This window comes from Saimiri boliviensis, chromosome X, assembly GCF_048565385.1.
Source record: "Saimiri boliviensis isolate mSaiBol1 chromosome X, mSaiBol1.pri, whole genome shotgun sequence".
Classification (NCBI taxonomy): domain Eukaryota; kingdom Metazoa; phylum Chordata; class Mammalia; order Primates; family Cebidae; genus Saimiri; species Saimiri boliviensis.
The window spans coordinates 100,652,601-100,679,340 of NC_133470.1; the positions used below are offsets into that span (position 1 = coordinate 100,652,601).

The window sequence follows — 26,740 nt, forward strand, 5'->3', positions numbered from 1 at the left end:
GTTACACAGGAGCAAGCAGGGTGTGGATGGGAAACAGCAAGGGCTTCTGGGATTTTCAAAGGGCAAGTACTGAGCTCATACTAGCACGAAGCTGCTTAACAGATTGGGGAGGCAAGTGGGTTTGAGAAGCTTTTATTTTTATCTGGAACAATCTGCAGGGATGTCCTGCTGCCGTGTCTTAGACCAAGTGTGGTCTTTCTCCTCCAACTTGACTAAAGATGCTGCAGGTACCGATGTGGGTGGCCCCAGTGGTTTGGTGGTGCAAGTGAGTATTTCCCAGGAGTCACTAACTCTGAAAGACCTAAAGGAGAAGTTACATTGTTAATGAAAGCCAGTTAGTCCGCTGTGGAAGGCTGTAAGTCTCCTCCAGGGTCCAGATGAACAGCTGTGGGATGTCAGATACCGGAGTCCTAACCCTCAGAGGAAGGGAAGACAGAAACTCATGGAACTGCATCCAAGGAATGCTCTGGATACAGAATAAGTTCTGCTACAGACACAAGCCCAACATGTGACAGGCAGTTTACTTAATTTCTAGTAAGTAAGTTCTCAGATTTCTCAACAATTTCATTTGGGGGTCACTTTGTTAGGATTGAGAAACCAAAGTTTTCAAGTGAACGTATGTCATTCATCAGGGCCAGACTGAGACTTTTCAGCTTCTTTTCAGACTTTGAAAATGTAGGGAACCCACAGTCTCAACCTATTCTCAACGGGTCTTGCCCACCTTATTTTCATTTTGCCTTTGGTAGAGGCAAGAATGAAGTTGGTCACAGTCTGGCTCAGGCTGAAAAGCTTCAGGCTGTTCCTGGGATCGTAATTCAGTTGGAAAAGTGGGACGACCTCATAGGATACTATGTGGTCAGTCTTGATTAGAAGGACCCTGCTGGGGGAACATGAGAGGAGTCTGATTTCTAAGTAACAAGGTCGTGGGTGCCATGAGGAGTAAGAAGAACAAACAGGTGGGCCTCCATGCTCCCATCCCAGAACAGTGCCCTTAATCATTTATGTATGCTGATAATTCACTTAACAAGTTTGAAAATCCTTGCCATAGGGCATAGGTGCCAAGGAAGAGATGTACAGTTTTAGAAAGGGCATATACTTGTTCCTGATTCAACACCTAGAAATGCAAAAGAAAAGGACAGTGATATCTCTAGATCCTCTAGATTCATAGTGGAAAATCATAAGCAGATTGGAAAAAAAGAATTCTCTTCTTCAAATTGAACTTCAATAAAAGAACAGATCTTTTCTTCTCTCTGGAGACTGGCTACCTGAAAAATAGAGTAAGCATGAGCTGACTCTGGGGTCCAATGAACTCAGGTTTCAGTCCTGGCTTCACCACTGCCGAGCTGTGTGACCTTGGGCACATTACCTAGCCTGTCTGTGCCCCACTTTACTCAAGTCAAATAGAGATATTAATGAAAACTACCTCCTAAGATTCTAGTGAGGATTAAGTGAGTTAAACACATATAAAGTGGTTAGAACAGTGACTGGCACACAAATGCTCAATAAACATTTACTATTATTTTATTAAAAAGGCAACGTGTCTGTATGTGGTAGAGTCAAATTATTGCATGGTCAAGCTGCACTAAGACCAAAGAATATGAAGTCACTGAAAACTGACTCTGGCACTCACTTTGACATCGGACAAGTCACTTAACCTCCTAAGCCTCAAATTTCCCATCTGTGAATGAGGATAAAAGCAGAACCTGTGTTGTCGGTAGCTACTGGGTCTTACTTTGCTTTACTTCCATGATTTTTGTCACTCTTCTTATTTCTAACAAGCTTGTACTTCGCTCTACCTCAACCACCCATTCCCGTGATCATACCCTAGACTTTCTCATCTATACAGGGGACCCTTGTGATCTCAGTTTCAAATATCCACTCTCCAGCCACCACCTCCCATGCAGATGGCTTAAGTAGTCTTATCACCATGTTTTTACATAACCTCCAATCCATCAACCTCCATTAGCCTGTCAACGTCCATCTGCCTCCATTTCCTTCTCTGTGCAGCTTAGATACCACATTCTGTTGTTATAATCACTAACTTGCAAACACCCTCAACTCCTTTTCCTTATTCTCTATCTTTCATGCTCACTGCCACAACCTCACCCCCTAGATGAGGGTCCCCATTTTCCTTCTCTGTGCATTACACTAACCTAACATCACTGATGAAAACTGCACAACCCAGCTACAGCTCACGCTTGAAATTCATGAGCTCAGACTTCAGATCACCACGCAGAAATCCTGTTTATGTTTGTCTACAATCAGGCTTGCGTTCCCAATGCCCAAGAAGACTTCTTTATACTTTCTCACTCTCTTTAAGTATCCCATACTCTTGCTGTCAGCTAATGATCTTGCTCAACAGTTGATTGAGAAAATGGAAATCATTAGATTAGTACTTTTTAGTCTCCTCACATGCAAGCCTGAAAATCAATTTGCATCTGTGTCCTTTTTAGCTTTCTTTTGTATACTTTCAATGGCAGAACAGCCCCTGTTCTTCTAAAAGGTCCATGCTTCTACATGTCCCTTCTGTCAATGACTTCATTCCTCAAGTTATCTATATCCTCCTACATTAGATCATTTTCACTGTCATGCAAAGAGGCTCTAATATTTGCCTTCTTAAAAAAAAGAGACCTCCTCAAACCCCCTTAGCCTCTTAATTAATACCTTTTTTTCTCTTTACCATTACAATGTTAAATTTCTCTAAGACGCTCCTTGAATTTACTGTCTCCATTTTCTCATCTCTAGTTCACTCTTCAACCCACTTTAATCTGGCTTCTGTTCACATCACATAATGAAAACTGCTCTTAACAAGGCTACAAAAATCTCTGATGCTACATCTAAAAGGAATTTTTCTTTATCTTACCTTCTCTTATTTGATCTTTCCACAGTCTTTGACACAGTTGATCACTCCTTCTGTTTTGAAACATTCTCCTCTTTTATCTTCTGTTATATACCACGCTGCCCCAATTCTCCTCTTACCATGCTGGATACTCCTTTTCAGTCTCCTCCGCTGGTTCCTCATGTCCTCAATCCCTAAATATTGGCACTCTCCAGGCCTCTGTCCGCAGTTTTCTTCTCTTCTACGTCTACATCCTCTGCCTAGCTGATCACATCCAATGGCCTTAAATACCACTTATGTACAGGAATAATATACATCCCAAATGTTTACCCAGACTTTCTTCTGAACTCCGCACTCACATATACAACTGTTTAAAAGGTATATCCACTTGGATAACTTACAGGCACCTCATACTTGGCATGGCCAAAACAGAATTGTGTTCTCCTATCCATTTGCTCAAATGGGAAACCTAGGAGATAACCTGTATTCTTCCCCTTTCTTTGCCATTCCCATTTAATCCATTAGCAAGTCCTAAGAGCTAACCCTCCCAAATATATCTCAAATACCTCTATCTCTGCTGTTGCCACCTTATCCAGGATATCATCCTCTCATGATTCTTGCCTCTTTTTTTCATTCTTGCCTTTCTCCAAAGTGTCTTCCCTACAACAGCTTCTGTGATCATATCAGATGCAAATTGGATCACAATTAAAATCCTTCCATGGCTCACAAAGTCACTTAGAATATGAAATCTCAACTGCCAATGTGACCCATAAGGCCCCTGCACTACCTGGCCCCTGCCTACCTCTCCAGCCTTGTCTCATGCCACATTCTCTCCTTTCTCACTGCATTTCTGTCACCCTGGTCTTTTTTCCCCATTTTTCACACACACATCGGGTTTTTGCAGGGACAGCTTCCTCCACCTCCCTCCATCTCTGCCCTAATTCTGGCCAGAGCTGGCTCTCTCACTTCATTCAGATCCCTGATCACACGTCACTTCTTCAGAAAGGCCTTTCTTGAACACTTTATCTAAAGTTGGCCCCCATTTTTCCCTACTTCAAAACCTCATGTGTGTTCTTCACTGAACTCATCATAACTAGCAAATTATTTTGCATTTTCCCTTTGGGGGCGGATATGTCTTATCCATGAAACTATTAACTCTATGAGGGCAAGGATCAAGACAATTTTATTCACTGTTATGTCTCCAATGTATATGATAGTACAGTGGCAATTAACAATATCAACTGTTATTATTATTTGCCGACATTGAAGCAATACATAACCAGTATCTATTTCTACCGACCAAAGGAAAAAAAAATCAAATTCACTAAAACTTTTGACCAATGTTTGTGGGAGTCACCTCTGGAGTGTCTTTCTCTGAGGTCTCTCTGACTACTCTTCTGGCCCTGATGACTCTTCTGCTCCACGTGGTCCCTCCTTCATAGCTGCATGACAGCCCACACGAGGGGATTAATGCCATATCAGAGGGGCAGGGAAGACTCTGCCTCCCTTTTCTGACAAATATTTTTCTACAGCCTCACATAAGAAGTCTTTCTTAACAACCTAAATTACCACTGAAAGGTTCATGCAGTTCACTTTGCAATGAGGATAATATAAATTATATAAAGAATAAAACATGAAGACGCAGCTGAGTCTCATGCCAAACAGGAAGTGGAGGAGCAGTATCTGGGCAGTGAAAAAGCTCCCCAGGTGGTTCGTACCATCAGGCAAGACTGGGAGACTGGTGTCATGCTTAAGAGCAAGGGCTTTCCTGGGTTCCATTGACCTTTCACTTGGAGTCCTAGGAAGTCCCTTCTCTTCCTCTCAGCTGCAGGCTACCTCCCTCTGGCCAGGGCCACAGTAGTAGAAAGGCAAACTCGGGCCTGTTGGCATAGCCACTGTTCCTCAACTACTCTCTGCAAGGGAAGATCATTCCTTCCCCCTTCCCTGAAGGCATATTTTTCTTGGCTCTTTTGCTTGCTTTCTGAGCCGTCTGCATCCTCCTTTCCTATATTTTAGGATAGTGTCCTGGTCCCAGATAGACAGTGAACTAATGTGTGGTAAAATAATCTCACCAGTCACTAATTTTCACTGTTGTACACTTGATTTAACCTGGAATAATTTTTGATGATTTTATGACACTATGAGAGCAAAGAGATAATAGTGCATCTGCCACTTGCTGCTGTATGGCTTAAGGCAAGTCCTTTCACTTTTTTTGAGGTCCAGTTTCCTCATCTATAAAATGGGGCTATTCATTTAGTCAATCACTATTTACTGAATATTGATTGAGTAAAGCACCTAGAACATATTCATATACACATCAAGGTCATGGTGGGGACTGAGCAAGATGGAGTACGTGGTATGTGGCTCATAGTCAACACCCAATACATGTTGTTGCTGTTAGTTTTAGCCTATGAACAATTTTAAGCTTCAAGTTATCAGTAATTCTGAGACTCACAATAAGAAAATGTAGAAACTATTAACAAGTACTCAGGAAACACCACAATGCTGCCTTCCATAAGTTACAAGGTCGGCAGACCTCATTCCCTTGGTCAAGGGCTTACATGATGCCTGCCTTGGCCATACTAAGGCTTTTGAACCAGCTCTCAATGAATCTCCTCATGGAGGCATGGCCAATTTATCACTGGGGTTGGTTTCTGTTTTGTTTGTTTGTTTGTCTCTCACACAAGGACCTCAAATAATATTTTTTTACTACATTGGAATAATTTTTACTACATTACTACATTTCTTCCCATTTCCTTATTAAATGCCTTTTATTGTTTCCAGCCTTCACTCATTCATTTATTCAACAAATATCTACACCTCTGTGCCAGGTGCTAGGGATACAGTGGTTTCCATGAAACTATAAAACCATCTGTGTTTCAACCATTTGCCAGTCACCAATTAATAATAATAAAGTCTCAGCCCTTATGGAGCTGACATTCCAGAGGGGTCTATAAATTACCCTCACCCCTACTTCACACAAGACTGTCAAATGCCTGAAATCAGGGGCTGTGGTAGTGGCTCTTTCTCTGCATCCTATTTTTATTTTTTATGGCGACGGGGATCCTGCCATGTTGCCCAGGCTGGTCTCTAACTCCTGGGCTCAAGTAATCCTCCCGCCTTGGCCTCACAAAGTGCTGGGATTACATGTGCAAGGCACCACAGGCAGCTTGGGTCCTCTGTTAAACACAGCACACAGAGTACAGCTTGGGGTACACAGGATGCCGTCCAAAAGACTTCTCGATGGTTTAATGTATGCCAATGCTTAGAATAATGCACTAGCCATTATTCTGGAAATGAAACATGAAGTGGTTAAGAAATATGACCAGGTTCCTGAAGCAAGTAAATGATAAAGCCGGCATTTGAACCCTGAACCCAGGTCGTGAAGATCCTCCTGTCATTCCACCCAGATTGTCCTGTTTTGTAAGTACCTACTGACACCACTTTCGAATCAAATGTGGAGCCCAGAGTTCTGGCCTCACGCCTTAGCTGACATTTTCCCTGACTGCAGAGTCCTGGGGTGGCCCTGTGTACTAGACTGAAAATTGAACATCTGGGACACAGTAAGCTAATCCTCATCCTCATGAATTTCTTCATTTTTCTGAGTCACCTTGGCTACTTCAATTAAGTCCAGCTCAGGTTAAAAAAGAAAGAAAGAAAAGACAAGAAAAAAGAAACGAAGGAGAGTTGCTTCCATAACAAAATAAAATTGTACAAGATAAGGAGTGCATACACTCTTTTTTTAGGCTAAAATGAAACAAATTCTATCTGTGAAAACACTGAGTGATAGAAATAAGGCTCCTATCCATTACTGGAGACCCTGGGTTTTACACCATCAGTGTCTCTGGTAGAAGACAGGAGCCTTATTTCTCAAGTGCATTCTCAGGATACAGACACACCGTCAAAGGCTGGAAAAGATACCTACTTTCGTTTGGATGGCTGGTACTGGCAGCTCCACGAGATACATATAGCTTCTTATCTAGAAAAGAAGAAAACATTATTGGAACTGAATTTTCTGGGACTAGGCTAGAAAGTGCCCAGTAGCTCCCCAGGGGCCCCACATTGCCTGGCCCTAAGTTTATGAATATCAGGCATATTCTCTCTTATCAGATGCTACAAAAACAGAGAAGCTTCTGTTTTTAAGGTCCCCCATTTTCCAAGGCAGTGTTCCTGATTAAGGGTCACTGACTTCCTCAACAGATCCTGGACTGCCAGTCACCAATTAATACAACTGATGTCAACATGAGTAGAGCATGAAGACTTTGATAATAACCATTTGTTTGTGAATGTGTCTTGAGATTTCCGGAGTAGGACAATGCCTGTATTACAGTTTCACAATGATGTGCCTGGCTTATAGTAGATGCTCACTAATTATTTGCTGAATTGGATTTGAACTGTACAGAGTTGTTATGTTTGGAAGGTGATGACTTCAACCATCTATGTTCTAACCAACTATTGAAACAGGGCTCTGCTGTGTGTGTGCACAGCCATATATACAAGCCCATTTGGCCTAATTTTTCCTGTAAATCCAGTAAGAAAGGACTTTTCTAAAAGAGTAGAGGGGTAGGAATTTTCCCAGGTTTCCCAAGCATGCCACTTTTATGATTTACTCCTTAAGTACATTGCTAATCAAATTCTGGAAATGATGGAGTGGTATTTTAATGGGGAAATTTGTTTTCTACATTAGAATGGAACACAGTGCCTGACTTAGGTAGGCTATGCTGAACAGGCCCTTTGTTTACTATACACTTAGTTCAGGGTAAAGACAGTTTCCAGTAATTTCTTTCAGGCTTCGAACACTAGAACCACACATATGTATGGATAAGGAAGCTGCAAAAGAAAATTCATTCAGAGTACAGAATGCCAGAAGATGCAGACTTGGTCCCACGAAACTATAAAATATATATATTTATACGTGTTTCATATGAAAGGCAAATCTTGCAACAGAGTAGATTGCTTTTTGGTGGAAGTATAATTAATGCCAATTCTTCCCTGTCCTTTTACAAAGAAGGGAACCTTGCTTTCTGACGGATATTTTGCATCTGGTAGGCACTAATTAAATATTTGCTGGGTGAATGAGTGAATGAAGAAGTGAGTGAGCCTTAAGGGAGTTTTTAGTTCAGGGGAGGGGTGGTGGTCAGGGAGCAGGAACCCAAGGGAAACCAAGCAGGTTTCCCAGAGTGCAGGAGTGAGCCAGGGACAGCCAGGCACTGTTACATCTCCAAGCAGCAATGGGGCCGCCTCTACTGTTGCTTTGAATTTTAATGTGTGGAGCAGATGGTTGATATAGATTGCCCTTGTTGTTTGCCTGGAGCCTGACATCACTGCAAGTTGGCAACCTGTTTGGAGGCTACAGTTTGAGGCTGTAGGTACGTCACAGAGCTCTATTTGGCAAATGGCTTATTTAATCACTCCCAACGATGTAAACACAGGACTCTATGATACTACGCAGCAGCCCATCATTTTTCCAAGGTAAGGCCAAGTTGACAGGCTAGGGCGAGTACTTTGGGCCTAGTCCATCTGGCTGGCTATCTATGTAACCCTTTAGCTATTAAACTGTGAATGTCAATGAAGCATAGTGAAAATGTATGGAACATTTAAGCAGAACATTCTGTCCCTCAGCAGCCCTATGTCCAGAGTGGCAGCAATTAGTCTGGGCACCTCATCTCATGCCAACTCACTCTCAACCACAACCAATCAGAGGCACCCCTCCAAGTATCTGTAGGCATTTCCTTACAGTGAACTGAGCCAGGAGGCATGTTGAAGAGCAACCCTGTGCTTCCATTCTCCCTGGCGGCAGATTCCTGAGGACGGGCTAAGCATCTGTCTTGCTGGAAGAGACTTAGGAAAGGCTCACGTTTCCCATCAGGCTGGGGCTCTGGAACCAGGTGCCGAGCCGGGAAGCCATGAGGGTAGCCAGGCTCTAAGGAACTGGTGCCAGCCATAGAGGAGAAATGCCACAGCTCTCCAGGCCGAACGGAGGCCCTCCTAGCCAGGGACGGTGAGAACTGATTCACAGCCACGGGACCAGGCACATGTAAGCTGCAGTTGGCACGGTTTGTGACAGGTACTTCCGGCTGTGGCTTTGTCCATGGAGAAGAGTAACGCCACTGATTTGGAGACATGCTATCATCTGACAAGGAAGATTTAAAAGACATGTTAGGTGCTTATCATTTTCAAAATGGATGTAGCTTTTTTCAGTAATACATACTTCATTTTTTTTTTAATCTTGAAGGAAACACAGAAAAGCTAAAAAAAAAAAAAAATTATCCTAGTGATAATATCCAGAAATAGCCATTGTCCTCTGCAGGTATACTCCTAGGATTTGTTTCTATTCATACATTCATTATTTTCACAACATATATTGTTATTAAAGCCATTTTTGCTCCATTAAAATATCATGAAAAGCCTCCTACAGAAATGAATAGGCTAGGTGCGGTGGCTCACACCTGTAATCCCAGCTCTTTGGGAAGCTGAGAGGGGCAGATCACTTGAAGCCAGGAGTTCGAGATCAGCCTGGGCAATATGGTGAAACGCTGTCTTTACTAACAATACAAAATTTATCTGGTTATGGTGCACACCTGTAATCCCAGCTACTTGGAAGGCTGAGGCAGGATAATTGCTTGTGCCCAGGAGGCAGATATTGCAGTGAGCTGAGATTGTGCCATTGCACTACCACCTGGACAACAGAGTGAGACTCAGTCAGAAAAAAAGAAAGAAAGAGAAGGAGAGAAAGAAAGAGAAAGAGAGGAAGACAGGAAGGAAGGAAGGGAGGTAAGGAGGAAGGTAAACATCAGCTTTTTAAAGTGCTGTACAATAGTCCATGGTAAGGCAGTAATGTGGCTAACAAATGTCATATATGTGGGCTGCTAGGTTATTTCCATTTTTTTCCAATTATGTTAACAGCATTGCAATGAGCATCTTTGTATAGATACTTTTGGACCTAGATCCAATTAGCTCCTTAAGGATACTTTTCTAGAAGTAAAAGTGTTTGGTTGTTGCTATCATCTAGCTTTATTTTACAGCTGGTGTTTTAAATACACCAAATAGGGGGACTCCACAGAACTTTATGAAGGGCTTAACATTTACCTGTGCTGGTCATTCACACAACTCTAGGAGATAAAACCACAATATGAGGCATAAGGATGTTAAGAGACTGAACCAAGGTAGCAAAACAGATTACCAAGTAGAGAATTGAGCTAGAACGATAAGTAATGGGAAGGGAAGTAGTTGCTTGGACCCCATTTTGCAAAAGCAGAATACTGAGGGTCAAGAGGTACTTAGTTTCTTCTTGCAAAGTTCATGTGGACTGGTTAAGAGGGATGGAGTGTCCTTTGATCCCATAGACACTAATCTAATTGTGCCTGTGATAGCCACTTAAGCTGAGATCTCAAATGTCCAGAATAGCTCAGGACAAGGATGAAAGTTTTCCCCATTCTCAATACCCGCTCAGGCAAGGAGGGAGGAGGGAAAGAGCTCTTCTAGACAGTGCTTAAAGCCTGGAGCCTATCATCTATCCAAGATAATGGAGACAGGGTGGATGTGGAGACAAAGGAAGACTGACTGGCTGGAGAGGCTGTCTGGGTCATTGGTCCTCTTTCCCATACAAACCTCTCCTAGCTCCCCTGAACGTTCAGTTTGACTGGATTGTGTACAAGATAAAAAATTCTGAGAGGCCTGCACAGTGTTACTGGAGTACCGTCACTCCGTGAAACACAAAGGATAGAGACAGAAGTCCAAGCCCTCAAGGCACAGACATTCTGCCCAGCATCTCACACCATTCACAGTGAATGATGGGCGATGGCTGGCCCTTCTTATGAAACTGAAGGCAAGACAATATGTAAAGATGTGTTTTGGCGAGGGTGAATGCTACTTCTGAAAATTAATATCTCCAGGCCAAAAGCAATTTAGTGCACAAAGAGAGTGATTACGCTGATTTGGGATAATCGCAGTCTGTTTCATATTGAATGAGGGTACTGCATGTCCTAAGCACAAATTAGAAACGAAGTGTAGCCCCTGACAACTAGGCAGTTTCCATCTGAACAGGACTTACAGATCTCATACATATGACTTAGGGGCTGAATGCTTGAAATGTGGAAAGCAGAGCCCCAGAGTGTTTTGAATATTTCTCTTAACTGCTTCCCTTCTAGAATTCTCTGAAATGTTAAGGGAAAGTGGGTTGGTGTGCCACAGTCCAAAGTCCTGTATGGTCACCGGGTGCCCCAGAGCACAGTTTGGATGGGAGCTTGTGGGGACGCACAGGGTTTCCTAACCCCAAGTTCACAGTGACGCAACAGCGGGCTGTGGGTGGTCTGGGGAAATCCATCAGATTACGCTTGGATGTCAGTGGCCCATGGAGTGGAGACCCTGGATTTGGGTGGACCTCTCTTTCTCAGGCCTCTTGGCTGGAGCACCAGCAGCCCCTCCCATCTACATTGTGGATGGGTAAAGGCCTTTTTTTTTTTTTTTTTTTTTTTTTTTTTTTTTTTTTTTTTGAGATGGAGTTTCGTTCTTGTTGCCCAGGCTGGAGTACATTGGTGCAGTCTTGGCTCACTGCAACCTCTGCCTCCCAAATTCTAGCGATTCTCCTGCCTCAGCCTCCTAAGTAGCTGGGATTACAGGCATTTACCACCATGCCTAGCTAATTATATATTTTTAGTAGAGACGGGGTTTCTCCATGCTGGTCAGGCTGGTCTCAAACTCCTGACCTCAGGTGATCCACCCGCCTTGGCCTCCCAAAGTGCTGGGATTGCAGGTGTGAGCCATCGTGCCCAGCCAAGGCCTCTTAAACTACAAACCTGCACTAGCCCAAGGCTGCTTCTGCTGCTAGAAGTGACCGTGGTGACTTTTTTTTTTTTTTTTTTTAATCCAAGTGCCCCCTATTAGTTACTACTGAAAACTGTAGTAGAAATGAGAGAGGGAGCCCCAGGACAGACTTTGCTGCCTTCTCAAACCCCTGACTACATGAATGAGTGGAGAGCACGTGAGCCACACCCTGATGCAGAGATACAGGGAGCAGGCTAGGATTTTTCTTTCAGCAGGAATACAAATGACTTCCACTCCACTGAATTCAACCCTGGGCATCTAGACCCTCCCTACCTCTTAGTCCCATCCATCCCTCTGGAATTCCTGATGCTGTTGGTCATGAGACAAGACCTGTCCAGAGAGAGCTGTTCTCCATTTCCTACACTGCCCCTTTTGGGTGAAACTGGCAGGCCAGTCCCCCTGCCTTCCAAGCATATCCAGAGGCACCACACACTTCCACCCATATATAATTTTTGGAGTCCCAGAACACTCTAGAAAACATCTTCAGGCACTTACGAGTTTGCCTTCATTCCAGAGTACCCTCCCTCCACTTTATCCTTGCATGGAGACCCTGACTTCTTATTCCAGATTAGTTTTTCAACATACAAACTTAAATGTCACCCTTTCAGAAGGGCCTTCCCTCAAACTCCAATCTAAAGTTTGTGACCTTGTTACTTTCTGTGACTGCACCCTGTTTATTTCCTTCATGGCAGTAACCTATAATTTATTTATTTCTTCATTCTTACATTCATTCATTCACTATTGGTCTTCATTATTCAGTAGGCTTTGCGAGAGCTGAGGTCGTTTCTCTTTTGTTCACCATTATATCCCCAAGAGCTTGCACAGTGCCTAGCACATAGTGGCCCTGAGAAAGTATTATTTAATGAATGCACACACATTTGCACACAAACACACATATATGTGCACAGTCGCAAACATGTACACATTCATACTCATTAACACAAATGTACACACACACACACACACAGACACACACACACCCCCTTCCCCACTGAACCTTTCTAAATTGAAGAGCACAGCATGAAAGTGGTTAAAGCACGGACTTTGAAGTCAGACAGGCTTGGAATCCAATCCCAGATCTGTCACTTTCTAGCTGTGTGACACAGCAAATCCCCACCCACCTCTGAGATTGTTCTGAGACTGAATGAGACGAGTCATGTAAAAGGTTTAGTACAGTGCCTGGTACACAACTGATATTCAATAAGTGGCAGCTATTGCTGTTGTCATTATTAATCATCTCAGTTTGGAAACCCACTCTGGGTTTTCAGAAGTCTTTGCTCAGTCTGTGGCCATTCTCAGGGAATAACACATCAGAGGTGGGCAGGAGCAATTTGTAAATATAGAATCTCTTTTATTTATTGAGCACTCACTGTGGGCCAGACACTTTACTTAGCAATCTACATACACAATCTCATGTGATCCTCACAGCAACCCAGGTAAGAAAATTGAGACCCAGAATGGTTAAGTGACTTGTCTAAGGCCACACAGTTAGCAGGTGGTAGAGGTGTCTGATTATAAACCTCAGGCTCCTGGAACTATGCCTCTCCAATATTGCAAAGAATGCAGTGAGCTGGGCACTTTCACATGCTCCTTGGGTTGGAGGGCTGGCAGACTGGCATAACATTTCTAGAGAGAAATTTGTTGATATATATCAAAACCCTAAAATTTGCGTGTACTCTTTGACCCAAGCATTTCACATATAGCAATTTATTTTAAGTATATAGCCAATGAGGTAAAAATGTACCTAGAAAGATGTTCAAAGTGATTGGTTTAATGTAGCGAAAGATTAGCAACAACCTAAATATCCAAAAATTTTAATGAATTTGGTACATCTATAAAAGGATACTCTTGAGCTATTAAAATGATGTTGTAGTAGCACATTCAATGGCATGGAGGACTGAATATGACATTGTTGAATTTTTTAAAAAAGCAGGTTACAACCCTTATGTGCAAAATGATGCCATGTTGTAAAAATTAGTACATGCACATAGATGCACGTGTTTTTTGTTTCCTGAATGCTTATCTGTGTTTTCTAAATTTCCAAAGATGAGTGTATTTTATGTTTGTAAATAGCAAAAATTATGTTTTAAGCAAAAACTTAAGAAACCACTTGACCCGTGAAGCTCCCAAAAGATGAGCCACAGCTGTGAATGACTAATCTATGATTGCCTGATTTCCTTCCGTCCATCCTTTCTTCTTTCTTTCCTTCTCTTTTCCCTCTTTCTGCATCTTTTAATGCAAATTTTGTCTTTTTTTTTTTTTTTGCTGAGACAGAATCTCACCTCTCCCAGCGTGGAGTGTACTGGCAAGATCGTAGCTCACTGCAGCCTCTGTTTCCCCAGGCTCAAATGAGCCTCCCGCCTCAACCTCAGCCTCCTGAGTAGCTGGAAATACAGGTGTGAGTCCCCACCACATCTGGACAAATTTTTAAATTGTTTTGTAGAGACTGGGTCTCTCTATGTTGCCCAGGCTGGTCTTGAATGTCTGGCCCTCCCGAGGTGCTGGGATTGCAAGAGTGAGCCACCATGCCTGGTCTACAAATCTCATTTTATGATGAAGTTGAAACCAAGAGCCCTCTGAACACACGCACATTTTGCACTATGAAAGTCCAACCTTTGGACTGCACAATCAGCATACATTGACTTTCCCCTCTCTGCTCTCTTTGCTGGTGGCACTTGCACTTCATTCATTCCCCTCAAGTACAAAAAGCCTATTATTTGCATTAGCTGAGGTCAAAATAACACCCGAGGCAGAGGGACAGCTTACAGGAGGCAGTCCTGTTCCAGGGCACCAGAGGAGCCTTTCAGTTCCTTCCCCTCTTTCACAGCTGCCTCCCTGGGGTACCTAGTCTTTGGATGAATATCTGTTCCTTTTCCCAACTGAAAGTGGAAATCAAATACAGAATATGAGCTAGTATTTGAAAAGTCGAGTGGCTAAGATCTGAAATAAAATCTGTGGCAAATACTATAGATTCCCTATATTAACTGTGAGATCTTGGGCAAATCACTTGACTGTCTGAGCCTGTTTCCTCATCAGGAAAATGGACACAGTCAGAGTTAACCCGTACAGTTGGTGTGAAGATTCAATGAGACAACCCACGTGACAGCCCCTAGCAAAGGGTCTGGCACACAGAATGTGTTCAAAAGTGTTAGCCATTATACACCTTATGAGCCATAGTCTTTATAGGTATTAAATCCTCTTGCTGGGCCATTGTCAGAGTATACAAAGGCAGGACAATGAGGTAGTCAAGACACTGGCTCTGGAGATCAATGGACTTGGGTTTCAATCTTTATCACTCACTGGCTGTGTGACCCATCTCTAGGCACTTACCTTCTCTGGGCTGCAGTTTCCTGCTCTGTAAAATAAGGATAGTAATACCCACTGCAAAATGGTTGTGTGAAGCACAACCAACATGCAGGAAAATACACAAATGGAAGTGTGCAGCTGGGGGAATTTTCATAAACTGGGTAATGAGCACCCAGCTCGAGTAGCAACCTGACCACCACCCAGAAGCACCCCGTACTCCCTCTCAGTCAAGACTCCTCCCAAAGATAACCACTATCCTGCCTTCTAACACCAGAGGTTCGATTTGCCTGTCTTTGAACCTTACAAATCACAATGGATTTTGTAGACTGAAGTAAAATGCACTAATTTTAGTGTGGTGTCTGGCATCTAGTGGGAGCTCTATATGTGTTTGTGCAGATAGATTCCTTTCGCTTACGAGAAAGGAAGACGGGAAACTGTCAGTATTCACAAGGGCCATAAGGAACTAGCCTGACTATATCTCACATAGATATTCATACTTAAAAAAAAATTTTTTTTGGACAGAGTCTCACTCTGTGGCCCAGGCTGGAGTATGGATGGAGTGCAGTGGCGCGATCTCGGCTCACTGCAACTTCCGCCTCCCAGGTTCAAGCGATTCTCCTGCCTCAGCCTCCCGAGTAGCTGGGATTACAGGCATGCCCTGCCATGCTCAGCTAATTTTTCTATTTTTAGTAGAGACGGGGTTTCACCATGTTGGTCTTGAACTCCTGACCTTGTGATCCACCCGACTGAGCCTCCCAAAGTGCTGGGATTACAGGCATGAGCCACTGTGCCTGGCCGATAGTCACACTTTTTTTTTTTTTTTTTTTTTTTTTTAAGTTAGCATTTCTTCCCTACCCTCATTGATTACGGCAGATGGGAGGGGAGAGAGAAGGAGGCTGGATCCTTTGAGATTGGCATAAAAGACCTCTGGGTGCCCAGGTATATACCCTGTCACCTTCTCTCAGCAGCCCTGCAGCAATGTCACCAGGCCTGAGGCCAGCCTCAGGACTTGGTCTGGGAACAGGATAGGAAGAACACAGGCTGGTGTAAGTGCCAGGATCATGCCCCCTACAAACAATAGTTACTGAAGCTTCTCTAGCTACTAATTCTAAAATTCTCAATATCCTTTTAAAACGGAGATAATTCAAAGATACCTTCAACTTGTTATTTTGTTTTCTGAAGTACAGCCAGTATAAATTATCCATAAGTAAATTAAAAAAGAAAAAACAAACAAACAAACAAACAAACAAACAAACAAAAACACACATTGATTGGGGAAGAGAAGCCAGGAAATTTGACAGCATTTCCTAGCCACATGGGTCTCTGTGTTTGGGCTTTGCATATTTGGCTCAGCAGAGAGCCCTTAGAATGTGGGCGAGTCAGCCATGGGAGCCCACCCATGAATGGGAGCCTGTTCTACTTGGCAGGGCCTAGCTGGGCTGGGCGGCCTGGTGTTGGCCTGTAGGGGTTGAGAAGATGCTAACAGTCAGTAATGAAAGTCCACTTGAAAGATTTCCCACCATTTTCAAAACCATATGTATGTCATATAACACCTCCAGTGAGAACCTCTGTGGGACCAGAAGTCTTTCATGGGACACTCCCCTGCGGCAGCAGAGCTTATGAGAAACTTGACTCCCAATGGTGATAAGAGAGGCTTTGAGGGAGGCAGTCTTTCCTTCATTTGCTCAATCAGCAGACAAATACTTACCTAGCCCGCACCTTGCACTGTGAGGGAGACGACATCTTCACAGGCAAGGGATCTGTGGGCTTCTCATAGGGAGAAGGCAACAACCAAGAAGGAAGATGGAGAAGCAAGCCGCCTCTCTGCCTGGCCTGCAAAGGCTGATTTGGGCAAGAAACAAGGCCACGACCAACTTTCCTGAGGGGGCAGGGACTTCACAGAAGGATACAGGGTGAAGTCAGAAGGCCTAGGAAACTCTACAGCAGCCACACGGCAGAACCCCCTGAAAACCTGGAGGCTTAAGGGAGAGACCTGCTGCTCCGTGATCCTGGCGTTTTGAACACAGGTCCTCACATCTATCTTAGCTGTTCAAAACTCAACTCAAGCTTTGGACTACATAGCACTTACTATATGCCACTTGATATGCATTATCTCATTGGCTCCCCGCATGCACTGTCCTATAATTCAATAATATTCCATTTTAGAGATGAGAAAACTGAGGCACAGAGAGGTGAAGTGATATGTCTGGAGATCACACTGTTAGTAAGTGATGGAGCTGGCCTGGACCCATGCTGAGTGGTTCTAAAGCTGTACACCACACAGTAGCCCTTCTCTACAGTGACCCCCATCTGTAGGGTCAACACCTTGTGATCCAAATCACAATTTCATTTGTTCAACCCATGTGTATTGAATGCCTCCATATGTCAGGTATTGTACTAGGTACTTGGAAAGCAGCAGTTAACAGGCTGAGTCCCCGCTGCCACAGAGTTCAGAGGGTAAGGGGAAAGAGGAATCAAGAAAAAATTACAACATATAATGTGCCTGGGAGTGAGAAATGCTAAGAAGAAAAGTGAAGCAGCATAGTGGACAGAAGTGAGAGTGTTGGGGTTTTCATTTTTTTAAATAGATTACTCAGACAAGGACTGTTTGAAGTGGTGACATCCAGGTGGAGACTTGAATGGAAAAAGGTGAAGCCATGCAGGTATCTGGGGAAAGAACATTCCAGGGATAGGAGAGACCATGCACAAAGGGCAGGCCTGAGGCAGGATTGTCCTTGGCGTATTTTATGAATAGCAAGGAGCCTAGTCTGGAGCGGGTAAGGCAGAAAGCAGTAAGATATGAGAGCAGAAAGACAATGGAGGCCCAGAGGAGATAGGACCCCATTACAGACTTTAGATTTGATTCCAAGTGACATGGGAAGTTGTCAGAGAGTTTTGAACAGAAGAGTTCTAGGGTGTGACTTTCATTTTAATGCTATCATTCTGATTGCCCTCCTAAGAACAGATGGAAGGGGAGGAAGGGAAGAAGCAATGAGACCAATTAGGAGGCAACTATAACAATTATGGGGGGGAGATGACAGCTTCTAGGACCCAGGTGATAGCAGTGGAAGTGAGGGGACATGGTCAGATATCGAACATTTTGAAGATACAACCTACACAGTTTCCAAAAGGATTGGAGGTGGGGTGTGAGACAAAGAGAGGTGTTAAGCATGACTTCAAGGAATTGGAAGGATTCAGCTGCCATTTATTGAGGTGGGAAAGGCTGTGGGCAGAGCAGGTTGAGGGGGAAATTAAGAGTTCAGTTTGGGAGCTATTTTGTTTGAGTTTCCTATTAGACATGCTAAGTGAAGATCAAGTAGGCAGGTAGATGGGCAGGTCTGAAATACATTCTGGGTTGCAGATATGCATTTGGAATTGATCAACATATAGATGGCATTTAAGACCAAGAGAGTGAGTGTAGATAGAAAAAAGGAGTTGTCGGGTACCTGAGAACTGGTGCCCCGAAATGTTTAGAAGTTGAAGAGAGGAGGATATCTAGCAAAGGAGACTGGGAAGGACTAGCAACCAGGGAGATAGGAGGAAAACCAAGAAAGCGTAATTTTGTGGACTGACTGCAAGTGAAGGAGGTATTTCCAGGAGGAGGGAGCAATCTTCTGCAGCAAATGTTGTGATAGGTCAAATCAGATGAGGACGGATAGGGGACTATTGGATTTGGAAAGCGGAGGTCACTGGGTAACTTTGATAAGAGTGATTTCAAGGAGTGATGAGGTTGAAAGCATGAGTGGAATGGAGTCTAGAGAGCATGAGAGGAAAGGACGCAGTATGCAGAAATACCACTTTGGAGTTTTGCTGCAGAACGAAGCAGAGAAATGGGGCAATAGGCCAAGAGTTTTATCCCAGTTTTGGTTTTATCCCAGCTTGGGTTTTGCCAGGCAAGTAGCAAGAGGAAGTGACACCGTGGCTCGATGGTGCTTGCAAGGGATTATAATGAATCCAAGCCAACGCGTTCAGAAATAAATCAGTCAAAGAGCCAAAGTCAGTATACTTGCCTGCGTATTAAGTGCCAGGGATTTTGACCCTTCCAAAGAGCTAATTAGATCTTCTGAATCCCACACACCATATTTCTCACCTCTTACCACATGTCAATCCCCCGAATGATTCAAGACCACGGCCATTCCTGCTCCTGTTATGATTTTTCAGCACACTCTTAGACATCACCTCCTCTCGTCCCCTCCTGCCCATTTTAACAGCAAGCTCCACATCATTTCCTTTAGTATCTGCTGCTACCCCATGCCCTTCCACATGTTTATTTAACCCACAAGATTCTCTGAGAAAACCACATTGCTTGACTGTAAAAGTAATTTCTAAGAAAGAAGTAAATTCTGCAAAGATGAATATATCAGATACACATCAACTCCCTCTGCAGATCCAAAGAGCAAAGCCAGAATGATGGCATCTGGAGACAGGGGATCTCTTTGCCCACAGGCAGAGGCCCCACTTGTCTACTTTACACAAAGGCCCCCAGTTGGAGGTATGCATGTCTTCCAGGGAGAGCAAGACACTGAACGTGTGCACTCGGCAACACCAACAAAGAGCTCTTGAAATCTACCACACCCTGATCTGTTTCCTAATTTTTCAAAAAGGTAAAGGGAGCCATATTGAGTCACATCCAGCTGGCAAGGATGACTTCTCCATTAGGCACAGGAGGCACAGTGCCTAGGGCTCATTAATATTTTTAGAGGTCCACAAAAATGTTTTAAAATCAGAAGAAAAAATGAATATGATAATGATACTGAATCTATTTAAAACATGAACCCAGGCTGGATTTGTTCATCTTTATACCGATACAGTCAAGTCATAAAATGTAACTTTTTATGTATTTACGGAGGAAGGAGGTCCCTGAAGACAAAAGTTTTTGATGTGCACATTTTGTCTTAGCTCTTTTTTAAATTAGCCAGGTGTGGTGGCGCATGCCTGTAATTCTAGCTACTTGCGAGGCTGAGGCGGGAAAATTTCATGAGTCCAGCAATTTGTGGCTGCAGTGAGCTATCATCGTGCCACCACATTCCAGTCTGGGCAACAGAGTGAGACCCTGTCTCTAAAAAACAGAAGAAGAAAAATACTGATAATGGTAACAGTGAATAGTTGTGGAGCTGTCATTCAGTGTTGAGCAATGAACCCAGCATTTAACATGATTAAGGAAATAATAAAAAAGGTGACCTAATTTGATTAAACAGCACCCATGTTTACATTGAACTTCTTTTATTCCTGTAGCTTTACTTTTTTTTTTTTCTTTTGAGACAGAGTCTTGCTTTGTCACTCAGGCTGGTGTACAGTGTTACTCTGCAGGCCTCAACCCCCAGGATCAAGTGATCCTCCTGCCTCAGCTTCCTGAGTAGCTGGAGATACAGGTATGAGCCACTACACCTGAATAATTTTTTTTTTTTTTTTTTTTGTAGAGACAGGGTCTCACTACATTGGCCTGGCTGGTCTTAAACTCCTGGCCTCAAGTGATCCTCCTGTCTTGGCCTCCCAAAGTGCTGGGATTACAGGTGTGAACCATCACACCTGGCCAGCTTCAATTTTAAAACTTTTCAAAACTGCCTCTCTACAACTGGAAACACTCTATTTATGGAAATAAATTATATAAAATACAAATATTATCAACATTTTAAAACTATCATAACACATTTCTGTTCTGCTGGTTTATTCAACAAGATTCTGATCTACGTTTTCGTCTTTTATGGAAAGTTCAAGGTTCTTTGAACCTAGATACAGTGCTCAGAAATTTGCATACTCGTGTGTTCATTTACTCATTCAACAAATCCTTGTTGGTTGCCCCTGTGTCACAGTTACTGCTTCTAAATGCTGGAAACACAATATTGAGCAAACCCAGCAATGGTCCTTGCCTCACAGAACTTTCATTTAATGGGGGAGTATGCAATAGTCAAATAATCATACAAGTGTAAAAACTGCAATTGTAAAGGGCTGTGAAGGAGAGTTAAAGAATGGTAGGAGAATCTATAATAGGATATTTCAATGGTTGGGGGTATGGGTGGTCAAGGAAAGCTGCCCTAAGGAAGTGATCTCAGGACGAATGTAGGTTAATTAGGAGAATGGAGGGAAGAGCTTCGCAGACAAGGAAGAGTTTGTGCAAAGGCCAGGAAGAGATCAAAGCAAACATGAAGGACAGAAGGAAGACAGTTCCTGATGGACAGTGCTGGCGAGGTGAGGTTGGAGTAGTAAATGGCAGCCCTATTTTAATGTTAAACTTCTAGGAAGGGGTGTGGCTTCTAACTAGTCAGAGCAACTTGCCTTTAGCAAACATATATGTGTCTAAGTGTGTCAAGTACATCAAAGAACTGGTTTGTCCGTGGCAACCTTGATAGGGAATCCCAGCCTCCTGCCCTCCCCACATGCTCACCGTTCTTCAGCATCACACCTTCACTCTGACTCGAGGGAGTCAATTCCTGGGGGCTCTTGATATTGCTCAGAGCTCTGGAGAAGTGCTCATCCACTACACTGCTGATGTCCCCTTGGAAGTAGGTGAAAAGGACACACCGGGAATTCCATTCCGTCTTTATAGGCTTCTGCTTGCCTTTCGGCATCCGGATGGCATTCTTCTTCATTTCGTCTTCCATTGTGAGTGACAAAGGTGATAGCTGCGGACCAAAGGCAAAATGTCACTGGCACTATTTTACCAAGTGGCTTGGATGTGGTTTGGGTGAGCAGTAACCTTGGGCAAGCAGTTTGCTTCCACCAGGTACACATGCTTGCTGGGGCCCCAGGGAGCCACATAGCTCCCGAAGGTCAATGACAATGCTGGTGAGGAGCCTTGTCTAATCAGTGTTCAAGGCACAACACGTCAAAGCTCCATGAAGTGCTGAGAAGGGGCCTTCTCTTACAAATGAAAATGAACAGGCAACATGACTAGAGAGAGCATCAGGAAATGGGGAGGGGAGAGACGTTGAGGCCAAATAGCAGTACAACTTGCCTCCTGGAGAAGTGCCATTCTCCTAAATGAGTGAGCCAAGGTTGGCCCAGAACTACCTGTAGGCATGGGCTCCCGTGGAGAGCTTGACCAGGCAATCCAGTGGGTGCTTGACACTTTCAGCTTGCTTAGTAGGCATTGCTTTCCATCTTGACCATTCACACACAAGACATCAAATTTTCCTACTCCCCCTGATGCCTTAATCCAGGCGTCCCCAAACTTTTTACATAGGGGGCCAGTTCACTGTCCCTCAGACAGTTGGAGGGCCACCACATACTGTGCTCCTCTCACTGACCACCAACGAAAGAGGTGCCCCTTCCTGAAGTGCGGCGGGGGGCCGGATAAATGGCCTTGGGGGGCCGCATGCGGCCCACGGGCTGTAGTTTGGGGATGCCTGCCTTAATCTATGTAAGACTGTATCCCACACCTACCCGCATCCCATCTTAGAAACTAGCAAATACAAACAACACAATCTCTAAGGCCTCCAACAGATATATTCTGAAAAAAATACAGACGTATAAAAAACGTTTTTACACCAATGTTGCCAACATTGATGGAAAGCTCCTGAAAGGTTTTAAGATTGTCAGCCCTGTTCCCCACCATATCTTCTGTATCTAGAACAGTGACTGAAATAGAGTAGATGCTCAATAGTTGTGTACTGAACTTAGGTTCCATCATTGATATCATCATATCTTACCTTGAAAGTTCCTTGTGGGCAAAGGCTGTCTATTTGGATCCACACCAGGACCTGGCACACAGTGGGCCCTCAAGACATGCTGTGGCCTTCCTTTACCAGGAAAGTACCCTGTCAGGATGCTTTACCTTTGACCACCCAATCTGACTTGCCATGTGCTTTGGCTAAAGATGGATTTCATCTTTTCATCCTTGTCATTTAATGAAAATGACTAGAGTTTAATAGACTGTTTCTCTCTCTCTAGTTTATGAGATCCTTGAGAACAGAAAGCATTTTATATTCATTTATTTATTCCTAGCACCTAGCACAAAGTAGGTGTTCAGTAACCAGTGTTTCCCCTGGTTGACAGTTATGCTAAGCATAACCAGGTACTAGCTCAAAAATTCATCCATTGCACCCTTACTTTCAAAAACAAGTGAACAAGCGCTTTGAAAAACTATTAGTTTCTTATAAAATTAAACACATTCTTACTGTGTGATCCAGCAATCTCACTTCTAGGTACACATAGCCAAAAGAAATGGAAACTATGTCCACACAAAGACTTGTACATGACTGTTCACAGCAGCTTTCTTCATAGTAACCAAAAATGGAAAATACCCACATGTTTGTCACCAGAAGAATAAAGAAACTAGCTGTGACATATTTATACAATGTAATGTTACGCAACAAAAGAAGAAACAAACAACCAGTCTCCACATCGGCATGTATGAATCTCAAAAACATGTTGCGTGAAAGACGCCAGACACAAAAGGCCACATATTGTACATTTCACATACATGAAATAAGCACAAATAATCTGTGGTGACGAAATTCAGAACTGTGGTTGCCTGTGGGGTAGAGATTGAGAGATTGACTAGGAAAGGGGATGAGGGAGCCCTCAGGGGTGTTGGAAATGTCCTACATCTTGATGAAGATGAGGGAGATGGTTACTACATGAATGGATAAATTTGTTAAAACTCATCAAATTTTACACTTCAGATCTATGCGTTTCACTGTAGGCAAATTATTATTCTATTTTAAAAAAGCACATGATCTATTCTGATACTTGAAGTGATAGAAATGAAAAGCAAAGTGTTATGAATTATAAAGCAATGAGAAGCATGGAGGCAGTACTTTCTTAAAGCTGCCCTTGTGCTGCCCTTAAACCTACTCTGTGCCAGAAACTATGCATCTATCTTCTCCAATTTTTATAATCCTCAAATGAGATATTGTCCCCATTTTACAGGTGAGCAAATTAGGGCTTAAAGAAGGTGAAATAGACTGCCTAGGCTACACAACTAAGGAGTGGCAGAGCTGTGATTTCAATGTGTGTCGTCAATGTTTGTCTTACCTTCACTGTCCCTGATTGAGTACCTGGTGGGTCTAATAGTCCCTTCTCCTCTATGGGCCTCAGTCTCTGTATCTACCTCTTAATTCCTAGGGGGGGCTTTAAGCCAGAACCCTAAGCCAGCCATCTGGTTTCCTTCAGATAATGCAGCAGCAACTCCCAACTCCGTCTGCTCCCTCAGAGCTTCTCCTTGAAGCCTCTGCCTGCTGCTGGATGGGCCAGTGATCACCTTTAGAGGACTTACCCTCTCATTCTCAGAATTTCCAGTGGCCACTGCTCAAGATTCAGGCTTGACACAGCTTGCAATCTCTCTTTACTAACTCCACTTGAAACCAGAAGGGAAGGAGCTGATAGAACCCTAAGGACATTAGGGTCCCACAGCATGTGCCTAGTCTCCTTGGGTAGCACCCCCAGACTCCAGGCCAACTGGCTACAGTCAGGAAATAGTAGAGATGGAGAAAGTCAGAGGTGGTGTCTCAGCCCCTTCACCTTGGAGAGCTCAGACCACGGGCAATTGGGCATCCTGAATAATAAATTCAGTATTCACTGAATAAGTGCTACCTATGCCCTTTTTTCCTCTCCAAACACAACACACACAATCAAAAGGAAAGACATAAGCTACTTCTCTGGATCAGCACACAAGCAAGTCCCTGGGATGCACTTGGACCCCAGTGGAGAGAAAGTGTATTTAAGGAATATTAAAATTCTGAGAACTGCCATTGGCTTAGTCCTATGAAGACCTGCATCTCACTGTACCTCTTGAGAAACATGGGAAGCTTCATCCTCAAATGAGACCTCCATAAGGGGTCTCTTCATTCATAAGTTAATTGCTGGGGTGTATCTTGCCTAGGAGAAAGCTGGATTGAAGGGGATGTCAGTGAGCCTAAAGAAAGGCTGGGTGTCTCCCGGATAAGACGTTTCCATATCAGTGCCTGGCTTATAGCAAAAGCCTCTCATAGTAGACAAAACCCCAAGGCCAAGTTTTACCAGTGGTATTGCCAGAACGGCATAGTTACAAAACAACACGCAGTTTGCAACTTCTCCATCTCACAAGATATAAAGACACAAAGTGCTCCCTCAAATATTTCCCTCTTCTTCAAAAAAGAAAGAGAAAGAAAGAAAGAAAGAAAGAAAGAAAGAAAGAAAGAAAGAAAGAAAGAAAAAGAAAGAAAGAAAGAAGGGAGAAAATCATTGAACACAGAATCCCAAACCAGCATTTTGGCCAGACCTCTTACCACAGTCTGCCTGCGTGGACGCACTTACCACACTTCTCCAAAATGGTACCTAGCACTCTGGGATGGAGCCAGAAGTCAGAGGGGTTGGTTTGCAAACAATCACTTGGAACAAAATCCCCAAAGGGACCAGATTGTACCTGATTGAGCAAAGCATTTGAGGACTCCCCCATTTCTTCCCAGTTAAGTTTCATTCCTCCTCCCCAGAAAAAAATCCCCAGATTCTCTTACCTTAATTCTGGATCATCAACTGATTCTATGGCTGGGGAAAAGATGGCCAGAGCTGCCTGGCTCACTTCAGAGCAACTCAGTGCTTGCGGAAGCAGGAGCTGAGCATTTGTACCCCCACCTCCTTGTTACTTTCCGCCCCTCTAGCTGGGACTGTACAAGGCGTTTCCTGCTAGCTATCTATTAAGAATGCAGAAAATGCACTCCAACAAGTCAACCTGGTTGGGCACCTGCAGGAATGAGGAAAATGGTAGCTCTCTCTCTTTTTTTTTTCTTTCTTTTTGCATTAAAAAAAGCATTTTGCGAGATTGTCTCTTAAACTGGGAGGCCAATTGTTTGTCCAAATCTATACACATAGTCAATGACAAATGAAACACCAGTTTTGGGGTTTAGATCAAACTGATGTCACACCAGTCTCAGGAACTGAGAATCAGTTAGGATTATGTCTAGTTTTTCCATCTCTCTCCATGGGAAGAAAAGGAGAGCTCAGACCCCCAGGAGTCTGGACTTGTCACAGGCTTCCACTGGCCAAAGAGCGAGAAAGGACTTCTCTCAATCTGCAGTATGCAAAGCAATTCAGGGCAGGAGGTTTGGAGGAGGGGATCCCAATTCTCATTTATAAAGCCCTCAATATTACCTCAGTAAGTGGCACCATTATTCAGGCCCCAAATGCTGGAGCCATTCTTTGCTCCTCTCTTTGTCTATTTCATCAATATTAATTCAACAAATATTTATCGAACACCAACTGTGTGCCAGGCACTAGTCTAGGGGTTGTGTTCTATAGTGAACGAAACACACCAAATCCCCATCTTCATGGAATACACACACGTTATATGTGTGTATGTTTGTGTATATATACACATATGTACATTATATGTACAATGACAGATGGTGATAAGTACTATGGAGAGATATTAAGCAGGGTAGAGGAACAAAGAGTTGTAGTCTAGGTGTTAATTTATAGAGGGTGGCCAAGAAAGCATTTTCTGATAGGGTGACACTTCAGCAGAACCCTGAGGGGGAAAACCACGTGGATAGCTGCTTTCCTGATACCAGAGAGAACATCAAATGCAAAAGGTGAGATCATGCTTAATCTGTTCACAGAAAGGCAGGCCAGTGTGGCTAGAGGGGAGGGAGTGAGGGGAAAAGGAGATGAGGACCAGCTCACACAGACCTCACTGGCCACGCTAGAGCTTTTGGCATTTCCTGTAAGTGAGAAGGAAACCCACCAGGGGTTGGAGGAACACATCCACAAATCCTGAAAGTTCTACCTTCCAGATGCTTTACAATCTGTCCTTTCTCATCACCTTGCCAACACTCACTGTAGTCTAAGCCC

General features: G+C 43.5%; 1 protein-coding gene across 1 annotated transcript; it reads right to left on the bottom strand.

The window, feature by feature from the left end:
- VGLL1 (vestigial like family member 1) lies at positions 1–25,525 on the bottom strand. The gene is made up of 5 exons (XM_003940736.3): positions 25,408–25,525; positions 21,357–21,594; positions 8,577–8,972; positions 6,765–6,818; positions 1–301 (listed from the first exon to the last, which is right to left on the bottom strand). Exons 2-5 carry the CDS (start codon positions 21,571–21,573, stop codon positions 213–215), a joined length of 756 nt encoding a protein of 251 aa, XP_003940785.1. The 5' UTR covers positions 21,574–21,594; positions 25,408–25,525; the 3' UTR covers positions 1–212.
- Between the last annotated feature and the right edge of the window lie 1,215 nt (positions 25,526–26,740).

What these genes read in the sequence shown, in the direction of transcription:
- VGLL1 (XM_003940736.3), bottom strand. Translation starts at nt 21,573, where the DNA reads ATGGAAGACGAAATGAAGAAGAATGCCATCCGGATGCCGAAAGGCAAG. An exon ending in GCCTCCTGGCTCAGTTCACT is followed by an intron (nt 6,819 to 8,576) that starts GTAAGGAAATGC and finishes CTTCTTTTCTAG; the next exon opens with ATAAGAAGCTATATGTATCT. An exon ending in TACCAGCCATCCAAACGAAA is followed by an intron (nt 302 to 6,764) that starts GTAGGTATCTTT and finishes CTTCTCCTTTAG; the next exon opens with GTCTTTCAGAGTTAGTGACT.